The sequence below is a fragment of the Mustela putorius genome, unplaced genomic scaffold, assembly GCF_011764305.1.
Source record: "Mustela putorius furo isolate JIRA1106 unplaced genomic scaffold, ASM1176430v1.1 tig00003842_pilon_pilon_pilon, whole genome shotgun sequence".
In the NCBI taxonomy this organism is placed as follows: domain Eukaryota; kingdom Metazoa; phylum Chordata; class Mammalia; order Carnivora; family Mustelidae; genus Mustela; species Mustela putorius.
The window spans coordinates 61,100-81,442 of NW_025421995.1; the positions used below are offsets into that span (position 1 = coordinate 61,100).

The 20,343-nt window shown below is 36.8% G+C and overlaps 1 protein-coding gene across 5 annotated transcripts in view; it reads right to left on the reverse strand.

The window, feature by feature from the left end:
• ZNF451 (zinc finger protein 451) overlaps window positions 1-20,343 on the reverse strand; it is a 92,983-nt gene that overhangs the window by 24,912 nt on the left and 47,728 nt on the right. For all 5 annotated transcript variants that reach the window (XM_013045879.2, XM_004772390.3, XM_013045881.2 and 2 more), the window contains 5 exons: window positions 18,586-18,736; window positions 17,232-17,358; window positions 7,832-7,985; window positions 7,201-7,348; window positions 3,932-5,541 (listed from right to left, as the gene is read on the reverse strand). In XM_013045879.2, the coding sequence (XP_012901333.1) occupies window positions 3,932-5,541; window positions 7,201-7,348; window positions 7,832-7,985; window positions 17,232-17,358; window positions 18,586-18,736 (2,190 nt within the window). The remainder of the gene's footprint in view (window positions 1-3,931; window positions 5,542-7,200; window positions 7,349-7,831; window positions 7,986-17,231; window positions 17,359-18,585; window positions 18,737-20,343) is intronic.

The window sequence follows — 20,343 nt, forward strand, 5'->3', positions numbered from 1 at the left end:
ACCATCCATCAAAATAAAATTTCAAGGTTATCTGAAGAATGTCTCCTCCCCTGCCGCCCCAGCCATATGTTTGTTCTCTTCCCAATCTAGACTGATTTATTAGTAACCTGTTAAATGAAATAACCAACAACCCTGCTACCATAAAGTGCTGCAGAAGAGGTCCTGGTAGCATACCAGCACTTCCCACCATAAACAGATCTTTTTCTTGGTTCTCTTGCGTTCTTTCCTCTTCCACCATTTTCTAACTCTTGTTCTCCATCCCTTTCACTTCTTTCATACTTCTCTATTTTATAAGGCCTTGAAGATTCAACTGATTAGCAATGCCAACCTTAATATTTTCAATTATTTTTTAAAATGACTAGGTTTTACTCTGCCTTAACAGAGACTCCCTCAAATATACTACTGTTATTCCCTCCCATTTCTAAGCCACCCATTTTCTTTTATGTTTTCTTAATATTCTTATTAATTGTAGGGGCCCCTGGCTAGCTCAGTTGGTGGAGCATGTGACTCACTCTCAGAGTTCTAAATTTGAGCCCCACATTGGGTGTAGAAATTACTTAAAAAATTAAAAAAAAAAATTCTTAGTAACTGTAGATTTAGATACTACAATCATTACCAAACACAGATCAACATAGTTTCCCCAAAAAGTAACTGGAAAAACAAAAGCACAAGAGAACATAAAAACAGTGTAACTACTGCTTTATTGTCTGAAATAGAGCTGAATGGGTCAGTAGCAGCTCATATAACATTTCTTACATAAAGTATGCCAAGACTAAAGATGATACTGAGATCTACACATGCTATAGAGCAAGGCTATATAAACTCAGTAGTTCATAAAAACAGTTAATAAAAAAATTTTAGGGGTGCCTGGGTGGCACAGCTTAGTATCCGACTGTTGATTTTGGCTAAGGTCGTGATCTCAGGGTCATGAGATCAAGCCCCAAGTCGGGCTCTGTGCTGAGCATTGAGTTTACTTAACTTTCTCTTTCTCCCTCTCTCTCTGCCCCTCCCGCTCATGTGTGCTCTCGTTCTCTAAAATAAATAAATCCATAAAAATAAAATCTTGGCCAAAATTTCATATATCACCATTTTCCCCGCTATATATTATATAATTTACAAGGACCTAATATTTGTTTAAAAGAATATACACTTAAAATTATACTTCTAGGGGCGCCTGGGTGGCTCAGTGGGTTAAAGCCTCTGCCTTTGGCTCAGGTCATGATCCCAGAGCCCTGCAATGGGCTCTCTGCTCAGCAGGGAGCCTGCTTCCTCCTCTCTCTCTGCCTGCTTCTCTGCCTACTTGTGATCTCTGTCTGTCAAATAAATACATAAAATATTTAAAAAAAAATTATACTTCTGGGTGCCTGGGTGGCTCAGTGGGTTAAAGCCTCTGCCTTCAGCTCAGGTCATGATCCCAGGGTTCTGGGATCGAGCCCCGCGTCAGGCCCTCTGCTCTGCAGGGAGCCTGCTTCCTCCCTTCTCTCTCTCTGGCTGCCTCTCTGCCTACTTGTGATCTCTCTGTGTCAAATAAATAAAATCTTAAAAAAAAAATTATACTTCTAAACAAAATTAAAACATACTCTTCTGGCCTTACTTAGTCTTACCACTTGGTGCAAGAAGTAAAGTCTAGAGTAAGTACAAAGGAATCTATACCCCAATTTTCTCCCTGGTTTCTTGCTACCATTTGTAACTCTTCTTTTTCTTTTTAAAAATATTTTATTTATTTATTTGAGAGAGAGAGAGAGAGAAAGAGACAGCACAAGCAGGGGAAGCAGCACCCACTGAGCCACCCAGACACCCCTGTAACTCTACTTCTAATTGCCATTTAACTCTAAGTAATAGTTTTGCTTCCAAGAAAATCCTAAAAAAATATACAAATTCTTAAGTGATCTTTAAGATTTCTCATAGAATAAGGCCAAAATATGAGGATGTGGAGGAAAAGGAATCCTTATACACTATGGGTGGGAATGCAAACTGGTACAGCCACTGTAGAAAACACTATGGAGATTCCCTGAAAAATTAAAAAGTTAAATTAATTAAAGAGTTACCATATAATCCAGTAATTCTACTTCTCGGTAGTTACCCAAAGAATACAAAAATATAAATTCAAAAAGATATACACATCCCTTTGTTAAATGCAGCATTATTTAAATAGCCAAATTATGGACACAACCCAAGTGTCCACTGATAAATGAATGGATAAAGAAGATATGGTATGTATGTGCATTATATGTGTATGTGTGTGTGTGTGTGTGTGTGTGTAAACAGAATATTACTCTGCCATAAAAAGTAATGAAATCTTGCCACTTTCAACAACGTGGATGGATCTAGAGGGTATAATGCTAGAAAAAAAAATACCACAGGATTCAGTCACGTGGAATTTAAGAAATAAAGGAAAAAAAGGACAACAAAAAACCATTTTCTTGGGGTGCCTGGGTGGCTCAGTTGTTAAGCGTCTGCCTCTGACTCAGGTCATGATCCCAGAGTCCTGGGACTGAGCCCTCATTGGACCTCCTGCTCCACAGGAAACCTGCTTCTCCCTCTCCACTCCCTCTGCTTATGTTCCCTTTCTCACTATTTCTCTCTCTGTCAAATAAATAAATAAAATCTTAAAACAAAAAACCAGATTCTTAAATATAGAGAACTGGTGATTACCAGGGGAATATACACTTAAAATTATACTTCTAAATGAAATTGGTGGATGGGGGGATGGATGAAATAGCTGAAGGGCTTAAGAGTACACTTTATTAGAGTGCTCAGTGGGTTAAGCCTCTCCTTTCGGTTCAGGTCATGATCTCAGGGTCCTGGGATGAAGTCCCACATCGAGCTCCCTACTCAGCAGGGAGCCTGCTTCCCCCCCTTTCTCTGCCTGCCTCTCTCCCTACTTGTGATCTCTGCCTGTCAAATAAATAAAATCTTAAAAAAAAAGTACACTTTATCATAGTAAGCACTACTACATAGAATTGGGGAATCATTAATACTGTACACCTGAAACTAATATGTTAACTACAGTGAAATAAACATTTTTTAAAATAAAATAAAAAAAGAATTAGCCAACAACAAATGAATAAAGTCAAAATAGAAACAAAAAGAATTCACTTGATTTATCTTTTTTTTTTTTTAAAGATTTTATTTATTTGACAGAGAGAGACAGAGATCACAAGTATCAGAGAAGCAGAGAGAGGGAGGGGGAAGCAGGCTCCCCGCTGAGCAGAGAGCCCAATGTGGGGATCAATCCCAGGACTCTGGGATCATGACTGGAGTTGAAGGCAGACGCTTAACCGACTGAGCCACCCAGGTGCCCCTTGATTTATCTTTTTAATGAACCTAAATCTAAATGATAAGAAGAAACTAAATGTTCAGGATCACTTTCAAATCTTTCAGAAAGACTATCAATTTCCTTCATCTCTCAAAATTCCCATGCATTTTGTGAAAGAAAATGTTATCTTGAACACATTGTTTAAATCTAATAAATACTCGGGGCACCTAGGTGGCTCAGTCAGTTAAGTGTCTGCCTTCGGGCTCAGGTCATGATCCCAGGGTCCTGGGATCAAGCTCTCCATCTGGCTCCCTGCTTGGCGGGAAGCCTTCTTTTCTCCCTCTCCAACTCTCCCTGCTTGTGGTCCTCTGCCACTGTCTCTCTGTCAAATAAATACAATTTTACAAAAAAAAAAAAAAAAAAAAAAAAGCTAATATATACTCTTTGTCCCCATAAGTTTAGTTGAGTATTTAAATAAGAATATTTATTAATGTTTACGAATCACATCCATAAAAAGTGTACACACCACAGTAATTAACTGATCATCCTACCATGTTTCTTACTTCAAAACTGAATCATCATTAGCTTTCACAAAAATGATGGCTACAGTACATGTATGTTTCTCTACCAACATGTGAAATTTGCATAGACATTAGAGTTATAAAGCCATACCTATAGTCTGACAGCTTAGGTCATTCTCAGCTCCTTTCTCCATGTCTGAGTTTTTTGGATAGCTTACTGTCTGTTTCAGTTTTCTCTCTGTACGTGAGGTACTGGCAGCAAACTTGTACAGGCTTGTTTTCTCAGATCCAAAGTGAGCCACACTGGGTTTCCGTAAAAAGCAATGTTTTCTATGGAAGTGCTGCTGAGCACTCTCAGGATCATGAAATGCTTTAGTGCAGGTGCCACACTTGATCACAAACTGTTGCTCCTCTTCCTCCTCACTGTTTTCTTCTCTGTGCACTTGATGGATATGAGTATTAATATCAGCTACGCTCTGTGCTGTTGCTGAACACAAGCTGCAGCGAAACCACAGTTTACCTTTATCCAACATGGTTTGGAGACATCTACTATAATCCTCCTTTCTGTTCACTTTACAGATGTAACTCTCACGGCAACCACAGGTTAACAAGTTACTGGTCTCTATTACTGGAAAATCATTCTCAGTTTTAATCGAAGTTTCAGCTTTTTCAGGCAGAAACACATAATCTATGCTGTGGTGCTCCTTATAATGACTTAAAAATGCTTCTTCCACATTAAAGATAAGATCACAAAGCCCACAAAAGTACTTAACCTTTATTTCATTGTTATGTTCATCTTGGCAATGGCGGTATAGTGTTTCTACCTTGTGAAAAGTCTTTTTGCAATGGGCACAGCTATATCTATGAAACTGGTGACTTGCTAAAGACATGCAATGCTGTTTTACACATTCTTGGGAATCAAACATATCTTCACAAATTCGGCATTGCCATTTACCCCTTGGAGGACTGTTTGCTGGAGAATGATCAATAATAGTAATAGTTGAAGAAGGATTCTTAGCAGTCACATTACTCACCATTGTTGCAGAAGATGATGGCAAAGTTTCACCTTCTACTTCATCAGTCTCGTAAAAATATCTGTGTCCATTATGAAATTCAGTCACATGTGCCATGATAGTCTCTTTTCTTGTTAACTCCTTTTTGCATGTCCGACACCAGAAAAGAAAGTTATTTAAATGTGCCCCTCCATGAATCCGGCTCATATGTAAACGGATGACCCCTGAATCTTCACACACCTTTCCACAGACCACGCACTTATAACACATTGTGTTTGCTGAGAAAACATGCTTTTCCACTGCATCTTCACTTGGGAATTGTTGATGACATTCACAAAACCAAGTTTTTACAACTGACTTTTCTTTCTGAACACAAACCATACCTTCATGGCTTCTACCTTCTAAATTCATCTTCTTTTTTGGAACAGTGGTACAATCTTGTGAACTTGATTCTTGAATAGACATAGTTCTTTTAAGTGATGAAAATTTTGAATGATCTAGCAATAGATGCAAGTCAGAAGAAGGTTTGTTCCCTTCACTGCTGTGGCAATAAAGTAAGACTGATTCTTCCATTGAGGTAATTACTCGGACTTTGTGCCCTGAATTCTGCTTGTGATTTTGGGTACTGGTTTCATCCATAAAGACTTGGTTGCAATTTGGACAGTAACCTCGTAATAGGAATTTTTCTGCAACTTGGGCAATGCTCTTCTCAGCTACAGCTACAGGACCAGCATTTCGACAACGAACTCTAAATCGGATAAAAAACCCAAAAACACACTCTTTTGTAAGCACTTCTAAATACAGTAACTCTGCTTTTTACAGGAATTATAAACAATGTATACATAAAACACCAGAAGATATTTTTCAATAAAAATGCAGATAATAGGGGCGCCTGGGTGGCTCAGTGGGTTAAAGCCTCTGCCTTCGGCTCAGGTCATGATGCCAGGGGCCTGGGATTGAGCCCTGAGGCTCTCTGCTCAGCGGGGAGCCTGCTTCCTCTTCTCTCTCTCTCTGCCTGCCTCTCTGCCTACTTGTGATCTGTCTGTCAAATAAATAAATAAAATCTTTAAAAAAAAAAAAAAGAAGAAAGGTTTGTCTTTAAAAAAAAAATGCAGATAATAGAATAATTTCATCTCAAAATACTTGAGTATTACCTGTATTTTGTCTGTTTCTAATCCACATACAGAATAGTAAAACTAAAATAAAAAGATTTTAAAAAATTCACACAAATATTTGGAAAATGAATCTCTGACTTGTTAGACGTTAAGCAACAAATTTCTAATAAACCTATGGGTCAAAGAAAAAATTAAAAGGTAAAATTTTTTTTAATGAATGAAAATGAAAACAACTTATCAAAATCTGAGGGTAAATCAATGCTTAGAGGCAAATTTATAACTTTAAATGTTTATATAGAAAAAGAAAGGGGCGCCTGGATGGCTCAGTGGGTTAAGCCTCTGCCTTCAACTTGGGTTGTGATCTCAGAGTTCTGGGATCGAGTCCTGCATCAGGCTCTCTGCTTGGCAGGGAGCCTGCTTTCCTCTCTCTCTCTCTGCCTGCCTCTCTGCCTACCTGTGATCTCTGTATGTCAAGGGAATAAAAAAAATCTTTTTTAAAAAATGGTGTAACAGGAAAAACAGAGCCTAAAAGACATAGCACCTAAACAGAAAATATGTACAGATTTTGTTTGGATCATGATTCCAACAAATCAAATGTAAAATGTAAAACTTCATGAGATAATAAGGGCAATTTGATAACTGACTAGTTTTTGATGCTATTAAAAATACCAGTTTTTTAAGGTGTGGTAAATGTATTATAGGATTAAAAAAAAAAAAAGAGTCCCTACCATTTATAGTTACATATTGAAGTATTAACAGATATAATGACATGATTTAGTTTGAAATAATAATTTGCAGGGGGGTGACAATATAAAGGAAAAACAACTGTCATGTGTTGATTATTACTAAAGCTAGTTTTGAAAGGTACATTGGGGATTATACATTGCTTGATAATTTCCATTGTAAAGCCAATGATTATTTGGTAAATTTGGCCTTTCAAAGAAACTTAATCTTTCATATGTATATGATACCTTCCATTCTGGCTGACTTAAAGCCAAAGTTCTATTTTAACCCACTCCTCCCCCAGTATACATACTACTCACACAGCACACAGAAAAGAAAACACATAGAACCATTAATTCTTTTACATTCACAGCAATATCAGCATATCCACTTTTTCCACACCTTTAACTTCTCTCATTATGCTAAACTTGACTAATTTCCAGACTAGTGTACATTCTTGTTTTTAAAAAAGCAAAGAAACATGGAATAGAAAAATATCTGTTGAATCTTCCCTCTGGTAAAGATTATTGGGCAGGATTCCCTTACAGCCAGACTAAATCTATACAAACCTGAAATGGGCAGTGAGCTCCATGTGGGAACGTAGTGTCTGGTGGCAGGCCACACACTTAACTTGAAATGGGACATCTTTGCACAGAGAGATCAGAAGTTTCTTTGCAAAAGATGGAAATAATATTGGATGTGCTATTCCCTGGTCATCTGAAAGACAAAATAAACTATAACTTGCAAAGATTTGAGTAGACAGCAACCCAACCTTCCTCCCCTCTGCTTTTCTCAATATTGGCTGGCATTAGTAAAAGATTGTTATTTATATGATAAAAATCCAAGGGAAGCAATTTTCTAGCCATAAGTACAAAAGATGCTGAACTCATACTCAAAATCTGAGTCTTAAATGCAGAGTAACACCCAACTTCGCAGATATTATGGATATATAAAAACATCATCCTAAAGAAGTATTTTCTTCCCAAGTTTTTCTTCATTCCTTAAGGTAAGTAAATCTTACTATTAGGTGCAGCCCAATACTGAGAATTTGTCTTGAAAAATAAAAATTAAGACCGCCTTTCACTTTCATGTTTTCAATCTAATGTGAGGTTAAGTTTTCTCAAGAATTATCTGAGAAGTATGGTAAGTCAGCAAAGATTAAAGTAGTTCAATAACTTTCAGAAGAGAGTATTAACATACCACCCAGTTTAAAATTCTGATGGAAATGATTCTTTCCAGACATATGCTTCAAACACCCATCCTTGCTGCTAAAAAGAAGGAAGCAATTTGGACACGCGAAACACTGAATAATCTGAGGAAGAAGGCTGTTTTTATGTTCATCATCTGCAGCTTCCTAAAATACAAGGCAAAGCTGTATTAAAGACAACTAAAATCAATATTCAGTTTTTTTAAATCAACTTTTAAAATTTCTTATTTCTTTGGAATATTCTGTATCAGGTTTTAACATAAAAACTTTTTTTCCCTGAGTGTTAACTATGGAATTTTTATCATACATGAGGTTCCATATGTGAATTAAAAAAATTTTTTTTAAAAACAAACCTTGACCATCTTTGTGACAATAAATATACATTTACTTTCTATATATTTTTCCTTTTTTAATATATATATCTATATTATGTTAATGGATAAATGTTTTCTTTTTCTTTCTTTTTTTTTTTTTAAAGATTTTATTTATTTATTTGAGAGAGCGACAGTGAGAGAGAGCATGAGCGAGGAGAAGGTCAGAGGGAGAAGCAGACTCCCCGTGGAGCTGGGAGCCTGATGCGGGACTCGATCCCGGGACTCTGGGATCATGACCTGAGCCGAAGGCAGTTGTCCAACCAACTGAGCCACCGAGGTGTCCCTTTTTCTTTCTTTTTTTTTTTTTTTTTTTAAATATTTTATTTATTTATTTGACACAGAGAGAGAGATCACAAGTAGGCAGAGAGGCAGGCAGAGAGAGGGGTGGGGAAGCATGCTCCTTGCCGATCAGAGAAGCCTAATGCGGGACTTAACCCCAGGACCCTGAGCCAAAGGCAGAGGCTTAACCCACTGAGCCACCCAGGCGCCCCGATAAATGTTTTCATATCACATACACTTCTTTAATTTTGCTTTATTCTCTCTACTCTGCAGTATAACCTATGTTTATGTATTCTTCCATAAATGTCTCCATGCTTAATAATTTACAAAAATATATAGAAATAAACATATAGGGTCTGCCATTGTTTTACCACATGTGGTCATCTTATAGACTCTTATGCCTCTTAGTTTCTCTTATTCCACAATACATAAGGGAAATCCCTAAAAATCAACTGGCATATCTCTAATTCATTCTTCTCAATGGTTGCAGACTACTTCAGTTACTAAGACTTAGTCAACTATTCATTTCCAGGCCCTTCTCTCCTTGCTACTATAAACAATGGTATTGTAACGATCCTTAAATACATATCCTTATTTATAGGTGTATTTTTCTCATTATTCAGAGTGGCCCTATTAGGTTAAAAGGTTTAGTACTTGAATATTAAAGGACACCATAGGATTGTTTTTCAAAAAGGCTCTATCAATTTACATATTCCCTAGCAGTGTGTGTGAGCCTGGCACAACAGCTACTATAGATAGTTTTTTTTCATTTTTGCAGTCTGACAGATATTGTGATACTCATTGTTATTTTAGCTTTTATTTCCTACTAGTGAGTTTGAGTACTTAATTCATGCAACTCTGTGGATATTCCATATTTTGTGGATTGCTTCTTCATAACCTTTTGCCTGATGTTTCAATCGTTTTTATTTTCTCCTCTTCTGGTTGACCTGTGTCTTTTCTTCATTAACAAAAGTAACTGTGCCACGCACCATTTTGCAAATATTTTTCAAACATCTATTACTTTTGTATGTGGTCATTTAAAAATTTTGATGTAGTCAATATCTGAGCCCCACATTGGGGGTAAATATTTTTTAAAAGTATTTTTAGTTTTGAGATAGAAGAACCTCTTAACTAAGTTTGGATACTTTTCTACACACTAGGCTCGAATTCATACCCCAAGATTAAGAGTCACGTGCTCTATAGACTGAGCCAACCAGGTGCCCCAAGACTGAAAGTATTTTAAAATATATATTTATATGTATACATATATATGTGTATGTGTGTATGCTTATATATAAATATAATTTAACATCTTGTTAATGGTCTTTAGAATAATAGCCTTAAAAGTTGTATTGTGTCTTCTTAAACTATCATTAACATTAGGGATATAGAAATAGTATATATGGGATGCCTTGGTGGCTCAGTGGGTTAAGCGTCTCCCTTCAGCTCAGGTCATGATCACAGGGTCCTGGGATGGAGTCCTGCATTGGGGTCCTTGCTCAGTAGGGAGCCTGCTTCTCCCTCTGCCTGCTGCTCCCCCTGTTTGTGCTCTCTCTGACAAATAAATACATCTTGAAAAAAAAAATGAATAAGAAATTTACATATATATTGAGTGCATGTGAAGCACCACATTAGGGTTCAAAATCTAATAATCCCATGAAGTACTATTTTCATTACTTACAAATGAGAAAACTAAAATTTAGTTTCCCTCCAATCAAGTAGTACCCTGGGAAGAGATAAAACTACCATTCAGATACAGTCTTATATGTTGGTTATAAATTCTTTGCTCTTTCCACTTCTACCTACACCATGCAGAAGATAACATTGAAGAAGATACTTTGCATTCCAATGAGAAGGTAAATGAGAGCACTGAAGGGATTTCCTAAACATAAATTTATACAAATGTCCCTTACTTGAAGAATGTCAACAAAGTAATTTTTAGTTCAATTATGAGTCATAAATGGATTCAATATAAAGCTTGTTTAAAGTGTTTGCTCAATAGAAAAAGAACGTGATTCTACATAAAATTTAAATGAAATATACCTATTGCAAAAGTATAGCATATTTCCTTGTACAAACTAGGGGAAGGAGTGGGAAGCAGAATGTCTCATAAGTTAAAGTACTCAATTCCTTTCTACCATTATATTTTTGATTACATTAAAATAAAATACACTATATACATTTGTATATATAAAATAAGTTAAACCACAATAAGATATTATTTCATACCCACTAGGATGGCTGTTTTAAAAGTCACATAATAAGTGTTGTTAAGATGTGTAGAAATTAGAACCTGTTGGGTTGGTGGCTTCGGGAATGCAGGAGGAACAAAAGAAATGACCACTGGGGCCTCCATCTTCCAGGCCCCTCCACCCCCCTTCCTTAACCCTTGACTCTCCCGCCAAAAGGATGTATGCCCAGATTAGGTCTCCATAGGTAACCCGATACCTATGCAGGAAACAGAAGTATCAGGACCCCCCCCCCCATACCCTCTGATCACCAAATACCTTACCATGTATGGCTGTGAACCCACGACCTGCCTTGGCCCAATAAAAAACCCCACCGACTCCCTCCCAGCGCGACTTCCCCGACTCCCCTCTCCGGAGTCCGTGGAACCTTGCCTGAGAGTGCCCACCTCCACACAGCGCAACTTCCCTGGCTCCCCTTCTCTTGGGCCCTGAAACTTCACCAGAGAGTGCCTTTAATAAATCTTGCCTTGCACCTACCTCGCCTGGTGTTGTGTTTACCTTGCCTGCAAAACTTTACAGAACCCACATATATTGCTGGTAAGAAAATAAAATGGTAGTGTGTTGGATAACAATTTAGCAGTTCTTCAAACAAATATAATTACCATATGACCCCAAAACCTAAGTATTGAAGGCATATGTCCGCATGAAGGCCTTTTATTTTTAGCAGCATTGTTCTTTTTTTTTTTAACCTCCCTCCCCTTTCTCACTGTCTCTGTCAATTAAATAAGTAAAATCTTTAAAAAAAAAAAAAGATGAACCTTGACAAAATTATGGCAAATGAAAGAATCTTCTCACAAAAGGCCACATATTCTAGAATTCCATTTATATGAAATATCCAGAAAAGGCAAAACTATAGAGACAGATTGCCTAGGGTAGGGAGGAGGGGCTAACAAAAGGGAACAATCACTTTCAATGAGAGAAAGGCCCTAGGTACAGAATGAGAGGTTATACCTATTGACCCACAAGTGACACTGGGGTACACAGGAGCTTACAATATGATCTCCACCACCTCCACACCTCCACCACCACCAAAAAGGGAGGAAAGCAGGAAGCTATCTAGTGGTATACCCATTAAATGGCTTTAATGTCAAAATCAAATAGACGCTTGTTACGCAAAGCGTGACTTAAGAACCAGCAGCACGGGCATCAACTGTAAGCTTGTTAGGTATCTTGAATCTAAAGTCTCCTCTCAGATTTAGTTTAAGAACTTATATTTTAACAAGATACCGAAGTGATTCGTGTGTAAAGCTTAAGCAGCACAGACAGAAGAAACTAAAAATAAAAGGGAACACGGAGGGTAGCAAGGCAAAAATGCAAATTGTGATCATTTCCAGCTCTTTCACTGAAGAATGCCAGCCTTACAAAATGGAATTCATAGGTATACAATCGTCTAGTGACCTCTTCTGGCTGATTTAAGGTAGACAATTATAATCTAATGCATACCAGTTTCCTTTAGAGTTCCTGTGATGGACTCTCCAAAGAATAAATAAGGAGAATTTAATAAGAGCTATGTTAGGTCCTAAGTGCTTTATATAGTGCTTTATATATCTCGCATGTAACTATAATGATTCCATTTTAGAGACGAAGACATGCAGATGTTGAGTAACTTCTAGCGTACATACAGCTAAGAAAAGTGACAGTAGAAACCAAAGCTTTTGTTCTATTTTACCATCAACCTTCCCAGAAAACTAAACATCATAAATCTACTTACTGGAGACAAGGTAAAACAGCACAAAATAAGTGACTCCCAGAAAAAAAAAGAAACAAAATGAAATTTGGGAAAACACAAATGAAAGAATTAATTTAAAGGTTAAAATACCTATTCAGATTTACTAAAGATAAAAAGATAAATATGCTCATTAAAATGAACAAAACACTAATGACCTGGAAAAGGAAAACACACCCTGAAGACTCTTGTTTTGAAAAAGGTAGAGTATTAGTGACCACCTGAAAACACCAAAAAAGATTATCTTTTTCTTTTCTCTCCTCAAACCTTTGTCACAACAATAGAAACCCCTATCATTTCTTTTGGCTTTACTTTAAGGCTTTATTCTAAATGCCAATACCTAGGCAAAGCCTTTTTTTCATCTCAAAGTTAAATTACTACAAAAGTCACCTTTCTACACCTATGAATCCACCCTGAACACTGCTACCATTCTAATACCACTCCATCTCTTTGGTGTCCCTAAAAAAGGAAACTAACTGATTTTAGAATTAAGAATCTTTCTAGCTCTAAAGGTATAAAGCATTATTTTCATCATATCACTGTCCTACAACAGTAACCTCTTGCCGATATCAAGGTTACCACTTGTGTTGGGAGTCCCCTAGACCATCCCCAGGTTTTTCAAAAAAGATTTTTAAATTATTTATTTATTTGACAGAGATCACAAGTAGGCAGAGAGGCAGGGAGAGAGAGGGGGGAGAAGCAAGCTCCCCCTGAGCAGAGAGCCTGATGCGGGACTCGATCCCAGGACCCTGGGATCATGACCTGCGCTGAAGGCAGAGGCCTCAACCCACTGAGCCACCCAGGCGCCCCATCCCCAGGTTTGATGACTTGCTAGGGTTCACAACACTCAGCACATAGCTGTAATCACAGCTGTGATTTATTATAGGTTTTTAGCTACCAAGATATTTAAACTAGTATTTTTTTTTTAAGATTTTATTTATTTATTTGACAGAGAGAGATACAGTGAGATAGGAACATGAGCAGAGGAACTAGGGGAGGGAAAGCAGGCTTCCTGCCAAGTAGGGAGCCTGATGCGAGGCTCGATCACAGGACCCTGGGATCATGACCTGAGCTGAAGGCAGACGCTTAACAACTGAGCCACCCAGGCACCCCAAAACTGGTTTTGTTTTTAGTAACAGAAAAATGGAAACAATTAATACATCTAATAGGAAACTAAATGAACTATAATATAGTCAAACACTAGAATGTTATTGATTTAAAATGTATGCACTGATTCAACACATATTTAAGCCTTCATGTTTACAACATACTGCTTTTCTTATGTAAAAATTCAGACACTTTATTTTATGTAAAAGTATTTATAAATGTTTTTGGTGTAGTCGTAAATCATATTGTTTTCCTAAGTTTACTTCCTGCTGCTTCATTATTATCAATGTACAGAAATGCAACAGACTTCTGTACATTGATTTATCAGTTCTAGCAGCTTTTGGTAGTCTTTAGGGTTTTCTGTGTCATGTGATCTGCAAATCGTGAAAAGTTTTATTTCTTCCTTACCAATTTGGATCCTTTTTATATATTTTTTGTTGTTGTTGCCTAATTGCTGTGGCTAGGACTTCTGGTACTATGAAGAATAAAAGTGGTCAGAGTGGACATTCTTATCTTGCTCCTGACCTTAGGGAAAAAGCTTCAGTTTTTCACTACTGAATATGATGTTAGCTGTGGGTTTCTCATATATGACCTTTAATTATGTTGAAGTTAAGCTCCATCTAGACCTACACTGTTAAGGGTTTTTATCATGAATGAATGTTGTACTGTCAAGTGCTTTTTCTGCAACTACTGAAATGATCATGTTTTTTATACCTTCTCTTACTGATATGTTTGTTGATTGTTTTGCAAATATTGAACCAACTGCATCAAAAACAATAAATACCTAGAAATAAACGTAACCAAAAAGCTGAAAGACCTGTACTCTGAAAACTATAAAACACTGATGAAAGAAATTCAAGATGATATAAAGAAATGAAGACATTACTACATGCTCATGGATTGGAAGAACAAGAATTGTTAAAATTTTCTGTACTATCCAAAGCAAGCTACAAATTTAATGTAATTCCTACCAAAATAACAACAGCATTTTTCACAGAACTAGAAAAAAACAATCCTAATAATTTGTATGGAACCATAAATGACTCTGAATAGTCAAAGCACTCTTGGAAAAGAAAAGCAAAATTGGAGGTATCACAATTTCAGACTTCAAGTTATATTACAAAGGTACAGTAATCAAAACAGTATGGTACTGGCATTAAACCAGACACACTGATCAAGGGAACAGAATAGAAAATCCAAAAATAGGAGTGCCTGGGTGGCTCAGTGGGTTAAAGCCTCTGCCTTCAGCTCAGGTCATGATCCCAGGATCCTGGGATCGAGCCCCCTAGCGGGGGGGTCTCTGCTCGGCAAGGAGCCTGCTTCCTCCTCTCTCTCTGCCTGCCTCTCTGCCTACTTGTGATCGCTGTCTTTCAAATAAATAAATAAAATCTTAAAAAAAAAAAAAAAAGAAAATCCAAAAATAAACCCATAATTATATGGCCCTCAACAAAGGAGAAATGAATTTCCAGTGGGAAAAAGTTTATTCAACAAATGGCGTTGGGAAAACTGGATGGCTACATGCAAAAAGAACTAAACTGGACCACTTTCTTTCACCATACATACAAATAAAATCAATATGGATTAAAGACCTAAATGTGAGGGTGGCTCAGTGGGTTAAAGCCTCTGCCTCTGGGTCATGACCCCAGTGTCCTGGGACTGAGCCCCGCATCGGGCTCTCTGCTTGGCGGGGAGCCTGCTTCCCCCCCTTTCTCTCTGCCTCTCTGCCTACTCGTGATCTCCATCTGTCAAATAAATAAATAAAAAGAAAAAAGACCTAAATGTGAGACTGAAACCGTAAAAATCCTTGAAGAGAGCACAGGCAGTAGTAATCTGACATCGGCCACAGCAACATTTTTCTAGATGTATCCCCTAAGGCAAGAGAAATAAAAACAGAAATAAACTAGTGGGACTTCATCAAAATAAAGCTTCTGCACGGCAAAAGAAACAATCAACAAAACTAAAAGGCAACCTACTAAATGGGAGAAGACATTGGCAAAGGACATATCTGATAAAGGGTTAGTATCCAAAAATATATAAAGAACGTACACAACTCAATGGCCAAAAAACCAATCATCCAATTAAAAAGTGGGCAGAAAACATAAACAGACATTTCTCCAAAGAAGACAACCAGACGGTCAACAAACACATGAAAAGATGCTCAACATCACTCATCATCAGGGAAATGCAAATCAAAACTACAATGACAGATTGTCAGAATGGCTAAAATCAAAAACAAAAGAAACAACAAGTATTGGAGAGGATGTGGAAAAAAAGGAACCCTGGAGCACTGTTCGTAGATATGCAAACTGGTGCAGCCACTGTGGAGAACAGCATCGAGGTTCCTCAAAAAGTTAAAAATAGAACTACCCTAAGACCCAGTAACTGCACTACTGGCTATTTACCTAAAGAACAAAAACACTGATTCAAACGGATACTGAATGCCTATATTTATAGTAGCATTATTATAAGAGCCCAAGTATCCACTGATTGATGAATAAAGAAGATGTGGAATATAATGGAATATTACTCGGCCTTCAGAAAGGATGAAATCTTGCCATTTGTAACAACATGGATGGAGTTAGAGAGTATACTGCTAAGCAAAATAAGTCAAAGAAGGACAAATACCATATGATTTCACTCATATGTGGAATTTAAGAAACAAAACAAATGAGCAAAGGGAAAAAGAGTGTGAAACCAAGAGAGACCAAACTGTTGGTTACCAGAGGGGAGGTGGGTCTGGAGATGGGTGAAATAGGTGATGAGGATTAAGGAGTGGATGTGTCATGATAGCACCGAGTGATTAAAATAAAAACTTAAAAAATTTTTTTTCCACAGTGAACATATTAACAATTAACATTCTTTAATGTTAATAAGTCATTAAAGATATTTCAAACATGGTAAACAGTTATTACAGAACTGTATATTATACAGATTTGCATATGCCATGAATCAACTTGTATCCCTTGAGATTTAATACTTAATGAAAAGTTACATAAAAGAGCCTTTTTTAAAATACTAGAGTTCTTAATACTACCATTTATAAAAGAATTATTACTTACTACATGGCTCCAACATTTCAACAGGCAGTGAAAGGCAGAAGACTTAATATCAAGGTTCTAGTTCTCATTATGAGCAATCTTTTTTTTTTTTTTAATTTTATTTATTTATTTGTCAGAGAGAGAGAGAGGGATAGAGAGTGAGCACAGGCAGACAGAATGGCAGGCAGAGGCAGAGGGAGAAGCAGGCTCCCTGCCGAGCAAGGAGCCTGATGTGGGACTCGATCCCAGGACGCTTGGATCATGACCTGAGCCGAAGGCAGCTGCTTATCCAACTGAGCCACCCAGGCGTCCCTCATTATGAGCAATCTTGAATAAGATTAATTCCACAGAGCAACTCCATCAAGGGAAGGGTCTCTATGATAATCTTTAGGACTGCTGTATTCACTAATCAAGTTTACCTGTACATAAACATTTAATGTTCCAAATCATTTTATTCTCCTTAAACAATCATAATTTTGAACCTTATATGTATCATTGGTTATTTGTGATTATAGGTGATTGTAGGTGATTAAAAGCAGCAAGGAAACACCTATATCGAATCCCATGGTTCTCTAGAAAAAAAAAATACCTACTCTTAATTTAGGACATGCTCTTCTTACCTTAGCAAAGAGGTGATCCCTATATTGCTGTTGAGTAACAAAATTTTTGTAACATACTACACAAGCAAAGGAATTGATGAATGGTCCATGTAATGTAATTGTTGGATCACATGGAGAGTGATCAAACCTACTCAGCAAAAGAGAGATAACATTAGAAAAGTCCACATTTTAGGAGCTTAATTTTTAAGCATTTATTCAATTGTATAAACACACACACACATTCTCTCTCTCTCTCAGAAATTTATACTTTTCTACTGAAATATCAAATAATGTTCTTCATCTTCAAGAAATAAAATGGTTCCTTGATACCATGTAATTTCTTCAAACAGTGATCGATAGTTAGCTCAAGATTTCATAAAAGTACCCAACATCCAATAAAATGGATGAAATAAATAAAATATACCCAAGATCCAATCAAATGGTGAAATTCCAGTTTGAAAATTATAAAGCCATCACCTTTTCCTTTTTACCTTATTTACCACAAAATTCACAAATAGTTGTAAATGAACCAATGGAATAATAATCTCATCTTAAGATTTCTGAAAAACACCTTTCTTAAAAATGGCTTTTAATCTCTTTAATGTTCATTTTAATCATTTATTAAGTTATGTGCCATTTTACAATTGAAGACTTTTAAAAATACTTTAGATACAGTATGCTACCCAGTTATTTGCAGAATGCTGAAGCTCTCTCTAGGAGCCTTTATAGTACTTTAATGTGTAAGCAGGGTGAGATGGCCGGAAATGGTAATGGCTAAGAGTCCCCAAGCTCCCAACTCCCATCTTTAAACTATCTGAAAGAGAAACTATGAAGGTAAAAATGTTTAATGCCTTTAATATTGCCTTCCCTTGATATTTACTTTCTCAAGCTCTACTATTCAAAAATTCAGTAAATTAGTAAGGTGGTTTCATAAATGGAATTATTTGTTATGAATTTTGCTACCTTTGGTTTGTCTTTAACATTTGTTTTGTAATACCGTATTAGCTTTCTTTAGGCTAGATCAAATATCTCTAAGTGCTTTATGTCTCTTGAAATTTGTATTTATGGGGTGGATTTCTCTAAAACTGATTCAACTGCGTATCAGAGTGTAAAAAATCTGTTCAGAATTTTATGAGACATATTAAGAATAAATACATATTTAAAGGCTACATGCCTTGAAAGACAGAATATCACTAGAAAAAAATCTGACTTTAAACCTTGTAAGAAACCTAACTGTATCATAAAAGCACAAAACCAATTTGAGTTTGGAATATAAAGCTATGATCACAATGGCACAGGTGTATCATGCTTTCATTTTATGCAATCACTTTGTAACTCATTAGCTCTTCAGCATCCATTATTCTATCATACTCACCTTTTCAAATGTCCTAAGAGAAGGTGCCCATTATCAAATTCCTTGTTACAGTGCATTATGGGACATAAAATTGGTTTTCCAGACACCCGCATTTGGCCTCCTCTTCGGAATGAACTTTTTGTTCCAGAATTAATTGTTCCTGTTTTGAGTCCTGTATCATTGGAATACAAATTCTTATGTTCTTACTTCAGATACTTGTACTTTTGGACTGGTAATCAAAATTATGACAAAACAGGGGTGCCTGGGTGGCTCAGTCACTCAGTATCTGCCTTCAGCTCGGGTTGTGATCCCAGGGTCCTGGGATCGAGCCCCACATCAGGCTCGCGGCTGGGCGGGAAACCTGCTTCTCTCTCTCCCACTTCCCCTGCTTGTGTTCCCTCTCTTGCTGTGTCTCTCTCTGTCAAATAAATACATAAATTCTTAAAAAAAAATTATGACAGGGGCACCTGGGTGGCTCAGTGGGTTAAAGCCTCTGCCTTCAGCTCAGGTCATGATCCCAGGATCCTGGGATCGAGTCCCGCATCGGGCTCTCTGCTCCATGGAAAGCCTGCTTCCTCCTCTCTCTCTCTCTGCCTGCCTCTCCGCCTACTTGTGATATCTCTCTCTGTCATATAAATAAATAAAATCTTTAAAAAAAAAATTATGACAAAACAAAAAAATTATGATACAGCATGAATTGGGTGATTCTAATTGCAATTAAGTGTTTTCTTTCTTTCTTATAAAAGATATTATCACCTAAAAATAAACAGGTGTTTGGGACAAGTGAAGTTGTTAACATCTTTTAAGGTTTTTTGTTTTGTTTTGTTTTTTTGGGAGGAAAAGAGAGAGGAGAGAGTGCTCTAGTGAGCTGGGGAGGTCAGGGAAAAGTAAGTGGTTGGAGATGAAGAGTAAGAGAGAATCTTATTTTTTTTTTTTAGTATTTTATTTATTTATTTGACAGAGATGACAAGAAAGCTGTTAACATCTTTAAGTAACATTCTCTTGAGAGAAAAAAATGTGATTCTTTAAGTTCAATAGCTAACAAATGTCAAAGATCAGATACTGATTAGAAAATCAGTTGCTCTACAGAATCACCACTTCCCTTTTCATTTATATAAACTGGTAAAGATCTTCTCATTCTTTTTTCTCTTTTAACTATCTTAAACATATTAGAAAGTTTAGCTATATTATAAAAGATCTGAGTTCTCTGAAAATTGTTAAAAAATGCAACTAGGAAAGGGGGGGAAGAGTGGAGAGTTTAGGGAGGCAAGGAGAGTAAGAGTGATACTTTCGAAAAATACCAGGCATTAATCAATTAGTTCCAACATGGATGTCAAGTAATGCAGGTCTCAGCAATAAATTTATAGAACACAAACCAAAGATTTACTTATCGTTATCTTTCTCTTTTCTACTTATTCTATTTTATCCCTTTTCTTTTTCTCCTTTCAAAGTCTGCCCATCATTACTTTTTCTTTTTCCTCTCCCTTGTTTAAGAAAGCAAACTCTGCACCTACCACAGGGCTGTACAACCTTAAGATCAAGAGTCACATGCTCTATGGAATGAGCCAGCCAGACACCTCTTTCACTAGTTTTTCTTAATTAATCTCTCTTTATCCTGGTCCATTCTTCATCCCCTTTATTTCTTTATAGTCTTCATCTTACAGTGACACAACTCTGGCCAAATTTTGTTCCAGGGAAACTCCTAATGCATGATATATGATGGAAAATTTAGGATTACATTATATAAACCATGAAATGTAAAACTGCCAGGATTCTGAC